A 13727-nucleotide genomic window follows, 5' to 3' on the forward strand; every position below is an offset into this window, starting at 1 on the left:
CCAGATGTGCACCGTTATGTGAAGAAGGCTTCTTTTCTAGCTTCACCTTTGCCATCGTTGGAGCAGATCTGTTCAGTTGAGCTAGATTGTTTGAGTTTATGCCTCGAGTGGTGACAACAAGACATGACCTACTTATCAGTCACAATCCAGTTCATTACCATTGTTTGCCAATACTGTAGCCATTGTTGTAGGCACAGTCCATGTGAGTAGGTGGCGTTCAATACGGGCAGCCCGTCGACATTCACTAAGTCTAAGCAAACCTTTTCCTTCGGCCTCTGGTGTCGTGTCATCTGACTCTCACGGCCGAGTGACGATTGAGTCAGTTAGCAGTTCTTACCTCGGCAAAAGGCTGCGTGAATGAATACAAAACACCGTTAAGTTTTGCTAGAGTGGAACGGAAAATGAATGCGTGTAGCCGTGGACAGTTGAAACTCCAAAACACGGATGACAGCAGCTTCGAGTTCTTCTACTGCTGGTTGCCAGCATACCAGTTAGCGAGAATTCTGTCCAAATTTACTTGGACATAATTCAGTATGTTTTATTCCTGTGGCCACATAGCTGCTTTCCAGAAGCGGGCCAGACCGTTGGCAGTTCAGTTGGCACCCGCTGCACCATGCTTGCTGGCAGCCTACTTGAGTTTCCCCGCACATTCGCCGAGGTTACTAGAGCGCCCCACTTGCGAATTCAAGCTATTGATTTTGCTCTGCTTTTCTGCAAATCATCCAGAGTTCCGCGTGGACGTTTACCGTCTGCATGTCTCAATTCCACTGACTAAACTTTTGGGAGGAGACTCATTGTTGCCTTATTTCCTGTGCATCTGCTTCCTGAAGGAGTTTGATTTGTGTCAACGCAGTCCACTGTTGTGCATCATGTGAGCTGCGGAGTCAGCCAAGTGGCACAAGTGGACAGAGCCGTGCCTCAGTGACACTCTTTGCCCTTCGTGACCCTCTGCAAATAGGAGGACCTATCACATTGCATGTTATCCCCCAAGGCAGACTCAGCGCAGTCAGTGATTGTTCATATCATTCATGAATTTCTCATCTTCTCACTAAGACGCTAAATGCTATGTCATAAATGACTAAATTGGTGTGCTATTTATAGTGTTCTAAATTTAACGTTCTGCAGTCTTTTAGAAATGTCGCACTGCTGTGGCATTCAGCAAATAAAGAAGACCGTATCATTTGCAGGAGCTTGCCAAATGGGCACTTTACGGAGTCCTCATAAATAGGGTTTCCATCTTGGAAAAAACTCAAATAATTGCCACACTTTGCTTTCAGTTTAGCACGTATCCACGCAGCGGTGCTGCTGTAGTTGAGAAGGCGATAGTCGTCCAATGAAAGGAAATTCCAATCTTAAATACGCGTGTGTACTGATGGTAACTTTGTGCTCCATTCAAAGCAGCATAAATGTCAAAACAAATGATACTATGATACAGCATTCAGAAACTGCCCATGAATGCTACAATTATCCTCGAGCTTCCAGCCGACTGAATGGCAAAGCGTTATGCTGTCCTGGTGCAAGGAGGGAATGTGGGACGAAAAGTATTAACCACGCAAATTATTGTATTTAGCAGCAGTAGAAAATGAATTAAAGGAGAACGCATCCCTTTATCAATTGCGGTATTATCATTCAAGAAATGTTGATGATATCTGTGGATAGGAAGGGGTATTTGACTACATATTTGCTTGATGATCATTAGTTATTCATTAACGCCCATAAGTTTATACAGGGTTGTGAAGGGGATCGGAGGATCTTTCTTCAGAATGTTCTGAATGCCCTTTTTCTTCATCTTAAGTCCACAAATGAGTCAAGACTGAATCAACAGCGCCAAATAGTTTGGTGCACTCCATCATCATTTTATTTGAGCAAACAATTTGTTATGCTCAATTGCCCATCACTACTAAGAACTTGAAAAACAGCCAGATTTGTGTGTGCACTGTATTTTAGAACTAGATTTTTTATCATATACTGCCAACATTGGTTAAGTTTCCTGCTGTTTAAACACATAGATGTAATATACCTGTAAAGCAAATCAGAATTGACCAAATTGATCTGAAAGCCTGTGTAAGGATGAGGTTGTTGTCGTGCAGTTGGGATTTTTCTTGAGTTGTGATACCCATTAGCGCCTCAGCACAGACATAACAGCGAAGGGTGAAGGGATTTGGGGGTTGGCTGGCGGAATGGGGATGCTGGGGGGGGTTGGACTGCGCTCAGCATTAAAGAACGTCTTTGATTCCGTCTGGAATATTAGCAGTATGTGTCTGATCCCATTCGAGCTTCCCTCAAGGGATTAGTGTATATCCAACCCACCTATCAGACCCACACAAAGGAGCTTGACGGCATCCTTTATTGTTGTCATTCAACCGAAAAGTTCAATTCATACACTTAACGCTGCTTTATGTATTTTCTTTTTTAGAATTGCATTCATAGCAATTCACCAGCCGGAAAATAGAAATTATTTTCTCTTTTTTTTTTCGAAAATAGATGTCTTTACGGGCACTATGTTTGAGCACAGGAACATCAGAAATGTTTTTGTGTGTGTGTGTATACATATACGTATATAGTTCTTAAAATGTCAACTTGTAGTTATTTTTACTTTAGAAATAGCTCTAATGGTTGAATATGAGGCCCGATTCCTCTCTGACTTCTTAGAAAAGCATAGTGCGCTGGTTAGTTGTAAAGGATGAATGTCCTGCCCATTCTGCTCAAAATGACAATTTTGCGTCACCAAAAGCGAATGTCTGCATTTAAGCACTGATGCCAGACATTTTCGTCTTTTCAGCCGGACAAAAAAACAAATTACACCCATCGGGACATTGTGGAGCCTAGATACTGTTAGGACTCCAAATATGTACACATATTCAAACATCAGGTGCCAACATCAAGCAGATCCAAACACGCTTTTCATAAAAGCAGTCGTCCTATTTTGCACAGAAAATGGATGTGGAACATTAAAGCCGTTTGTCCCGGCAAAAGCAGATGTGAAAATGTTATTCGTCTCAAAATAGGTATGAATATTAATGAGCCTTTGTTGTATAATCGTTCCACTCTTGGGGAGGAGGGGGGTTTTGAGGCAACACCTTGTGACTATTCGTCATTGATGGTCCACTAAATGTAGGAAAACGTGGTGATTTTGATTATTTTCCAAGGAGTGTGCGTTTACATCCGTCTCCATAACTCATGATGTGTTGTGCGTTGGCTCATAAAATATTCCTTTCTTATCCTAATCTTAAGTCTTACAATCATTGCCATCAGATTTTGATTTGAATGTTTGTAGAATAGTGCAAATTTCAATTGTACCAGAAATTAGGATCCAAAACAGTTCAATAGCATTTGAAACCCATTTTAAAACATTATTCGTGAAAATAAATGACTTGTCAAGAAGTGCACAGTAAAAAAGAAAATTGTTTTCCTTTCCACTGGCTGGGTGGCTGTAGATTCTGAGCAGACTGGGACTTTTAGCCAAGGTTGGGTTTATTATTTTGACCTAGCAAATTGGGCTGAAGATGGAATCATATCACATCATCCATGTGACAAGGCAAAATGTTAGTTTGAACCTAATGCGCTGGATATAACTGCGCCAGTGCTACGTTAGCGATTTCACCCAATTTGGGTAAGTTGTAACCAACCCAACGGTTTTCAGTCCTCTGCTTAAAATATCTGTAGACAATGGTGAAAGGGAACACGCGAATGAAACAGACATTGGTAAAGAAGCATGGGATCAGATCGTAGTCAATTCACTTGCTCACAGTAGCTACCAAAAAAAACAGCAGCTCCATCCATGTACTCGCATCCCTATTTGAGCCAACTACTCAATTAACTATAGCCCTGCATCAAAGAGCCTGTCAACATGTATTAGTGGCCCTTTTATGGAGATAAGAGGCTGAACTAAATTGCCAGAACTGGCCGAGTCACTGTGACTCTTGAAGATAAATTCTTAGAGAAGAACAAATCATTGCATACGGATATGCTGCTCTCCCAGGGTTATATTCTAATGTTTCATTTAGATTCATGACTTTTGTGTAAAGCAGAGCTTGCATTTATTTCACGAGATTTGGTTGTTTATGAAGTTCCACCGCATGCTCGGTGCGTGATAGGTGGGATCCAATGCGATAGCAGCTGACTTTGATGCGGGTGTGCTTTGCTGATTTCTTTTATCGTCTTTTGACAAAGATCCCCACTTCCTCCCTCTTTTCCTATATTTTGCATCTGTGCAGACTGATGGTGAAAATAGGTCATTAGTTAGACCGGGTAGAAGAGATGGAAGTAGCGGGCAAGGATGAGATCTGTGGGAAAATCACATTAAATATTAATGAGGCCTTGCCAACTGTGTAGCTGGGACTACTGAGGAGCTTCTAACGATTTATTCCTGCCTCAGGGGGTGGCGGGTGGGGGGCTGGGTTCTCTGGTGTGAGATCATCAATTTATGAGACTGTAGAACACAGCCCTCTCCTTTTGCATTTCTGGTTAAATAACATTCACATGAAATGCTACTGCTAGCGTAGCTCAGGAGGCCAATCTACAAAGTGACCTTCGGAGACATTGAATGCTGACATGATTTGCTGAAGGAGACAATGCTATGTCTGTCTTCTTGGATTTGTTGTCATAGAATTTAGACCCCAGGACTTGCACTGGCTTTTCAAGATTTCCCCACGGCCGCAAAATAGGAAAAATAATTTTGGATCAAACCACAAAAGGTGCATGTGAAGTGCAGGTATTATTGTGCTCACATTCCACATTAATGTCTGTTGCTTTAAATGTGTGTGTGCCTGGCCTGGTGAGTGACGTGGGAGTCAGCAAATAAAGAGTGTACTGGCTAACCGTTAGTAAGTCTGGCATGCTGAGTGCACGGGTGTCAGTTTTGGTCTTAGCAACTGGTTGGTGACCATATATGTCCTATTTTAGTAAGTTAGGTAATTCTGCTCTGGGGTGAACAAATTTAGCTTCATCTTCCTTTGTGAGTGTGAAATGATTCAAAAATGTTCATTGTCCGTCTTTTACAATGCAGTAATTTTTGTGACAATAACAATTAGTCCTTGTGGGAAAATGATCGCTACAAAGCTTTGAAGCAAAGACTTTGCTTGAAAAAAATGGAGGATTTATTTAGACCTCAGGTCAAAGTATATTCAGTCTTTCATGGGGTAGTTAGTTTTTAATTGTGGTTTTATTTTTTAAGTAATCTGTCTGTTTTATTGTGTGTTTTCTTTGTGTGCACGCAGAGCCACAGGAGCAGGGGGGATGAACCGCGAGGAGGCCCCGGGAAAGTCTCCTGAAGACATGTATATCCAACAGAAAGTGCGGGTCCTGCTAATGCTCAAAAAAATGGGATCAAATGTACGTAGAACACGCAATGATCATGTTGAGCTGATTTTACGTCTACATTAGCTTGCATCAGTTGTGATCGTGTGAACTCCATTGCCACAACATGAGACCTCAATCTGCACCACCTTATGAGCCGCATTCTGCATTTGTAAACAGTACCGTTCTGATCGACGCTGTCAAATCGGTACCAACTGAAATATTGTTATTTTGGCATTTGGAGTAGTTGAGAACAGCACTGCCTCATAATGAGGGCTGTTTCTAATATTGTGGTCATCCTTTTCAGCTACATGATGTGTCATATGAAAATACAACCGTAATAATAAACATGGGGCATCTTGCTAAAAGGGAACTTTACTAATGGCATTTTTTCGGCACATTATCACATTATTTACAGCTTACGCCAAGTGAAGAGGCTTTTCTCCGAAATTATGCTGGTGTGGTCCACAGTCAGATGAGCCAGCTGCCACAGCACAGTATTGATCAGGGTAAGGCTGACTTTCTCACTCTTACGCGCAGCAGAACATCCAGCGTATGGTATTCACACATCACATTGGCATCTTTGTGAGTTCACACATTTTTCTGGTGTATGCACTCCAGCAGAACTCCCACATTACCTGACTCGAGCCCCCACTCACTGTCCCCACAGCACTGAAAGATTACTCACAGTAGCAAAGAAACTGACTGCAAGAGAATGAATCATCCTGTGTGCTGAGTGCGCTTCCCCCCCCCCCCCCCCCCAACGGTTGCTTTTCACATGTGTCCGTACAGAATTCTTAACATTGCAAGTCTGACCTTGTCAACCGAGTATTCATAGACTGTCATTTCATAGTGAGCTATGGTTGCTGTGATTGATTTCTGCCATCAGATGGCGCTTTTGACCACATTTTTTTGCTCCAACCACTCCTTTGTCATGAGACTGCCACAAGATGACGCTGTCATGGCGTTACATGGACAGACCGCATGACTTTGCACAGACCTTCAATGGGCTGCAGTGTTTTATGCTGTTCTGCGTCATATTACAAGTGTTACACATATTAGAGATGGGTACACAGATGCATACAGAAAGGTGGACAGACGTATAGACACATACGATTTTTGTGTATGTATGTATGTATGTATGGATGGATGTATGTATGTATGGATGGATGGATTAATGGATGGATTAATGGATGGATTAATGGATGGATTAATGGATGGATGTTAACGATAATCTTATGTGTGTGTGCGTGTGTGTAAACAAACGTGTGTGTGTGCGTGCATGTGTGTATATAGGCAAACCCTCTGTACTTATGAACCTGCACAGCTGGCCAAAGGTGTGCTGGGTATGCATAATACATCACAAAAAGACACATTTAGTGTCTGGTGGCAGACTGCCGGCCCACTCTCACTGTGTGCTAATAAATAATTAGTGGTGTTCATCTTATCCAAAGTACAGTGATTAGGCCTCATGGAATTACCTAAAGTGGCGTTAATCACTTGGAAATGTTCAGTTCACCGCTCAAGGACAATCGCTCCAACCTTCAAGGTGATTAGATTCATGAATATGAATTCTGAGATTTTATCTCATTTATATGCTGTAATTGTGCAACTATTTTTTTTTGTAATCAGCTCGCCACTTAAATCTGAAAATTACTCATCTGAAATGCTTATTTCTCAGTGATACATATTAGGAACTCGAGTATAAGAAATAACTGCATAATATAGTTTTGGGGATAAGAAAATTAAAATTAAATAAAATTAAGTTGATTGCCTACATTGTAATTGTACACTTGATTATTTTATTTATTTTTTTAAGTATGCTGGAGCACTGAAAGGGATCAAGCTGTACAAATTTTGTTGATGGTGTGATCTTACTTCAGAACGACAAAAATAGACATGTTGTCAACCTGACAAAAACTGCAGCCGAATTAGTAACATGAGGGCACCAATTTCTCCACTTCTTCCTTCCTTGCCCTTGTGTGATTGTCTGTAATGGACCCTTAAGTTGTTTTGTTGTTACATTACATAGTATGTCATACATTTTATATTGGTATGAAAATAGCTGTGATTGGAAAGTAAACATTCTATATTTACAACATTTTGAAAGACTCCGGGGTGGATGTCTCCTCCGTCTCACCAAGCCAAGTGTTCCCTTCGACATGACACGATAATAGGCTGCTGTGTTAGAAATGCATTCAAGCTACAGAAAAAAAAATGCAAAGGTCACATGGTCCCTATCAATAGCTGCAGGTTCTCATCATGGCATGATAGCGGCTCATGTCAGACATAGCCTCATCGATTAGTAAGAGGGCAGCAGGGGCACAGCAAACATTGTCACTTTTAAACAATTCCGGAGGTAGAAGATGTGGCGCTTCCTCTTCTACGTTGCTTACATCAGACTCATCGTCAGTTGCAGTTCCAATTATTCCACAGGCCTAGAGTGCCCTCTTGTGGTAAAATAACATGTGAAATGATATAATATGTTAACAGGTTCACACATATCTCACTACTATGTCGCACCAAACTATGAAAAAAGATGCCACTTATAATCCGGAAAATACAGTTATTCTGAAATAAAAACATTTTATTCAAATAACGGCATTTGTTAAATAGCAAAAATCTCAGTTGGCGTCACAGTAAAACCAATGAACTCGTTATCTCGTCTTATTTAACAGTTCTCTGTGTCAGAAACATAACGCTGCTTCAACCAAGGCGGAGAGAGGCGTAAAGGAGTTTCCATAGCAACTTTACTTGTCCCGGGAAAGCTAAGCTCCCCTGTGGGCTTTTGGTGTTGTTGCGACATGCTGCGGCAGTGGATTGGAATAAGAAGGGAGCTGGCGTGCAAATTACACAGCCTTAGTGTGATATTTTGATTCTCTGTCAGTGGTATCTCCTCATGCATAAATATGGTTTCTTATTTCACTTGACGACCTTGAAGTTAGTCAAAAGTCTAATATTTGCTTTACAGTTTTGGAAAATGCAGACTTGTTATGAGAGACTGAATTTCAAATTAAAAACAAGTCTGTGAAGATGTATAAACTCCATTTTAGCTTTCAATACGCTTTAATTTCGATTGCAAAAATGTTTCAGCGCAAATATGCCGCCAGTCTAACCTAGGTGTCCTTAATCAGACTCTGCCTTAGAAGATTTTTTTATGGAACCTATGTGGCCCCAAGAACCCATCCAAATTGTCTTCACATTTGAAGAAGTAAATAACTTTGATCCTAATATCTTTTGTACTAAGCGTTCCTGTAGCCACATTTTTAATGCAGTTTGGTTAGTTTTGCTACATCCTGATTTGTTTGTGTATCCACTGCAGCCTTTTTCATGATTGCCGTACAGCATAGTTTTATCATGGAATATTCAATAAATATTCCGCACATTGTCTTACACCCTTCTAGCAAGTACAAACATCATCGGTGAAGCTCACATATTCATTAACATACTGGTTGGTTATGAGTCACATATACACTTTTTAGCTCATGGCTAGTTTCCCAATTGTCTGCTTCAGAAGTAGGTGTGTTTTGCAAGGACAAGTCGATCTTCCACCCTAATGTCTGCTACGGTCTTTTTAAGGAAACAGTAGTTTTTATTAAACATTTCACCGATCTATAATCAAGTAAGCTGTGATGCATTATTGAAATGTGCAGCTTATCTGTTTGTTATTGTCAACTTGTTAAGCTCGATCACTCATACAGTGAGGTGGGGGGCACGGACTACAGACGGATATTGAGCTGTGCTGAAGCTCAAAGCATTTTGCCTGCAGCATTCTGGCCATTATCTGTCGCCTGGCAACGGCTTTAAGGGGCCCGGCCTTTCCAGTGCGTAAGCCTCAGCTTCTTTGTGTAGTGCTTTATTGTGCATTAAAGGGCGTGTATGTCTGTTTGTTAGTGGCCGAGCAAGGTCCGAACATGACTCATAACATGTAACTGATGCGGACTGCCCATTCTCTCCTAGTTCCATTCGTCCTTTTAGTCATTCCACTCAGGCGGTGTCTAATGTTTTATTACGCACAATTCGGCCGAAATGCCGTTGTGAAATTGAGGTGTTCATCCTCCTGAGGTGCACCTACCTTCTTAACAGCAAATGTCAACGCGCCGCTGCCTATTTGCTTTCACTTTATCACCATAACCTCATTTAGTTGGCCGGTAAGCTCCCATGAGACAAGAAGCTTCAAAGTTCACATTAAAAGCACCCATCCAACCCCCTCCCCCAAGCTCAACCTCAATTCCATATAGAAACACAATGGTCTGTCTGACTCTGTTGAGGAGGGTCCGCTGTTTGTGCCAAATAAAGACGAAAGCTCAAGGTCTCTGGCTTACTTTGATATCTGCACAGTAATTAAATCCAACAGGCACTTGAGGGCTGTGGAGATAACAGCTTTCTTTTTTTCCCCCAGTCACTGGCTGGTTTCCTTCATGGGTGTCTGAAAAGGTGTTGGTGCTATTTATGTCAACATTCAGTTCATCAACATACAGGCAAGAATGGGAGTTGAACAAGAAATGTCTTTTCAATTGGAGTTTATGTTGGAACCTGAATCCTTGTGCATGTATGCTGCTGTATGTCGGACTTGTTACGGGATTTTGATTAACAATTTTTGGGTTAGTTTATTTACCGACTAGTTCCATCAATATTTCTTCATAATGTAGATAGATAGATGACTTAAGTATTCCAGAACTGGTCAAACTAATTCCAAAATGGCCGCCACTAATAGGTGAATTATTGAATAGTGAAGACCACATTGGTGGAAGTTCACTGTAGACAATTATTCTGAAAATGGAGTCATGTTTTCATGAGCCATGGGGTCTTTTTTTTCTAAACGCCAGCTGCTCCTTTAAGAAATTTGCGCCATAAAGTCACTGCAGCGTTCCCTGATCTGCGATGGATCTACATCTCCATACGGTAAATTGACTTGACATGATTTGGAAAGGCACAAACCTGTCCCACCGCTGATTGTGCATGTTGTAGCACAAACCAAGCAAGAAGACACGATCTGAGGGAGGGCACAGGAAAACGTCTGCTGCTTTGAAAGTCCCCATCAGCACGGTGCTATTTTGAGGAGAACACAAGTTTTAGCCGCCGCAAAATAGACAGGCCGGGTCATCTGGAGGTGAACTGACATGTCTCGCAGGACATGACGACAGATAGAGCTTCCAAAAGATTGACTCCAAAAACCATCTCCTGTCTGACTCTTTGTCCGACAGGTGCAGAGGACGTAGTGATGGCGTTCTCGCGGTCAGAGACGGAGGACCGGCGACAGTGACCACGAGCCCCGACCCGCATCTGGCCTCACCCAGCCCCGGCCAAATCCTCATATGTACGTAACACAGAAGAGTTCAAGAATGGAGGAAGGAACCGTAAGGGGCTCGCTCTGTCCGTCTCCTCTCCAATTTAAAGGAAAGCGGATGGCCGCGGCTCAAGTGCTCGGTCAGCCGTTAAAGCGGCTGGCGGCCTTGATGCTCAAATTGTGTGGATGAACATCAAATGTAGTTTCTTTTTTGTTATTTTGTCGGTCGCGTGGTGGATCAAGTGAGAAGCGGCGATGTGTGGTGACTGCCGTGATGAATCTGTGGGGCCTCCTTTCTGAACACCAGCTGCTCCTTTAAGAAAATTTGTGCCATAAAGTCACTGCAGCGTTCACTTGTCCACCGATCATCTCGTCATCTGTGGCAACTGCTGAGCATTATTTCCCCCCCACCCGGGTTTAGATTTGTGTTGTTGACCATCACAGTTTTATCACAGATTCCCTCAACACTATGGAGGTGTGTCAGGTTCTGTCAAAGCACGTTTGAATTCCTGTATACAAGGTCAAAAACATTGGTGCCCACACACTGTGGAGTTTGAAAGAGGGAAAAAAACCAAAAGCCTCGAAAGGCTAAAGGCTTTTAGGAACACTCATTGTTCAAGAATGAAAATGGTTTTACAAACTGTACACATGGCCTTTATTCACTTTTAGTTGAACGCACATGCTAAATTGAGCAGTTAGTCCATACATGTTTGTGCGCGTGTGCATGTTCATGTTCACAGCTGGCCCACCATTCATCACCAGTCACCAATTATTGGGCAGGGTGACAGATTCGGTGTGATTTATGGGATCCCCCCTTTGAAACGAAGCCCCACGTTGCGCTTGTGCTGCTTTATTTTTTAACGTGTGAAACAGGAAAAAAAAAAAAAAAGACACTACAAAACAGGTGCACATTCTTAAAATGTGGTTGTTACTGCAACGTGGAAGAAAAGTTTATTGTAAAGTTACTTGGGAATCCTGATTGTGTGCTGTTTTTTTAAGTAACACATTGAGACATTGAGGAGAAAAAAAACCAGACATGTAATTTATTGTTTACTAAACCGCTTCATGTTATTCAAACGCATCATTGCAGTGATCAAAACAATTTGGTCATTTTTAACTACAATCAACCAAAATAGCACAACTGTGTGTGCGCATTCTGTTTGTACTGTCTCTCTTGCACTATTATCAATTGGCATATTGGCACAAAAACATTTTGATACACAGATTGTGTTCAGACTGAAAAATTTAATATTTTAATTGACTTGGCCTATCTTTACCAATCAGTGTGCTTTTCTATAGCCACACTCTGTATTTAATGTGTTTTGAGTACACTTTGTATAACTTAATGATGTCATTGTAACGTTTGAAAGTCAAGCTTGTCTTTGCATCAGCTCACCTTGATCGTCGTGCGCTTCATATTCCTATTTTTCCTAATGTCTTCACCAGCCAACGTGAACAGCCAGCAGATGGGATGACAAAGACATATCTGTTTACGTTTGTTTTCTATTTGTCTATGCATCTGTTTTTTTTCCTCTCTTCTGAAGCTGTCTTACTGTACATTTTGCTCATCGAGGTTGTTCTGCAACCTTTTGGTGTGTGTGCGTGTGTGAGCGTGCGTGCGTGTGACTGAAAAAGAGAGCGCACGCTGCTGTTGGATTTTTTTTACTGTGATTTTTTTTTCCATTTTTTAGAAGGTGTAACTTTGTATATTATTTTAATCTCGGTCATCATTGATTAGTTGTTTGTTTTTTTGTTTGTTTTGGCTGCTGACAATGTCTTGATCTAAAGCTTCCAAACCTATACCAACTGAAACATTAAAGGCATTTGAAACAGTAAGTGCTCTCTTTAGCTTCCTTGAACACCACTGAGTTGAATTTTCATTAAGTGCTGTTTCAGTGACAAGATGTCTGACATGAATCGGACGCAGGGGCCGGTTTAGCGCAACTAATACTATTGCGATAGTTACATGACGCAGACTAATATTGGTCTGGTTTATTAACAGGGCTTTCAACAGGGGTGTGTAGACTTTCTGCTGTACATATTTTTTCATGTCGTTGTTGGGTGAGTGTGCCTTCCCACTGGGTGAAGCAAAACGAAGAGGAATACAGTGCGGAGGAGGGAGAGGCACGCTGGCCGGCAGTAATGCGGCATCAAGAGCCAACACAAAGTTGTGTGCATGCAGACACACGCACTCTGCGGCCCACCCTTCACTTCATGACTAAGAGATGAGACGGTAGCTCAAATTCTCACTGCTGCTCAAGCTTCTCTTCACCAGCAACAAGCCAAAGGTGGTTTTGTGATAGTGTGTCCTCCTCCAGGATTCCCACTACTGTATCCGCTCACACACACATATGGAGATGTCATTATTTGAATTTGGCAGCACATAAACTTTGCATCAGGGGACCCATTACCTACTGATGCTTTAGAATGTAGTCAGTAATACATTTGAATCATCTAAGTTTTAAAACCTCCACCAGTGCAGTTTGTGCAAAATAGTGGACATCATAACCAAAACTATATTATATAGCTTCTATTATCAAAAGAGTTTTAATTTAGTTTGTATTTGGTACCTACAATAGTCCAGTAAAATGTTAGCAACTTTGTGTGGTTGCAATGATTGAAATAACAATCATTCAAACCGACGGGAAGAGTCTTCAATGACCCTAATACGACAAAAAACTTTTTTCAAACTGTAAAAAGGATGGAGGGACGGACAAACGGCAGAATGCTGGATAAAAATTGAAGTGCTTCATAATTACAAATTTAAACTAATAATAATAAGACATCAGCAAGATTCAACAAGACCAATGTATCTTTTTTTTTTTTTTTTTTTTAAATCAATGGCGAATTACGCAATCACCCGTACAATCACGAAGGTCAGTATGTTGCATTGACTTTTCATTCACTTACATAATTTTCTCTAATGTGCTGTTAACCCAATGATGTTCTATTTTCTTTTAATACGCCTTTTTTGTCCGGGTTTACACTGTTTGGTCACTGAAGAAAAATTACAGGTCACAGTGGTCTTGCCTCAAGTGGCAACAAAAACAATTTCACACGCAAAATGGTTTATTGACGCTGTAGGGCATTTTAGTACAGCATTGATGATGCTCAATGTGACCCTCTCCTCTAGATCAAT

General features: G+C 41.4%; 1 protein-coding gene across 1 annotated transcript in view; it reads left to right on the top strand.

Annotated features, from left to right (window-relative positions):
* Nucleotides 1-12424, top strand: part of ctnnbip1 (catenin, beta interacting protein 1) — a 14313-nt gene extending 1889 nt beyond the window's left edge. The window contains exons 2-4 of the mRNA XM_061299195.1: nucleotides 5220-5334; nucleotides 5717-5807; nucleotides 10506-12424. Of these exons, the coding sequence (XP_061155179.1) occupies nucleotides 5239-5334; nucleotides 5717-5807; nucleotides 10506-10564 (246 nt within the window). The 5' untranslated portion in view covers nucleotides 5220-5238 and the 3' untranslated portion in view covers nucleotides 10565-12424. The remainder of the gene's footprint in view (nucleotides 1-5219; nucleotides 5335-5716; nucleotides 5808-10505) is intronic.
* The last annotated feature ends 1303 nt before the right edge of the window (nucleotides 12425-13727 follow it).

The sequence above is a fragment of the Syngnathus typhle genome, linkage group LG2 (assembly GCF_033458585.1).
Source record: "Syngnathus typhle isolate RoL2023-S1 ecotype Sweden linkage group LG2, RoL_Styp_1.0, whole genome shotgun sequence".
In the NCBI taxonomy this organism is placed as follows: Eukaryota; Metazoa; Chordata; class Actinopteri; order Syngnathiformes; family Syngnathidae; genus Syngnathus; species Syngnathus typhle.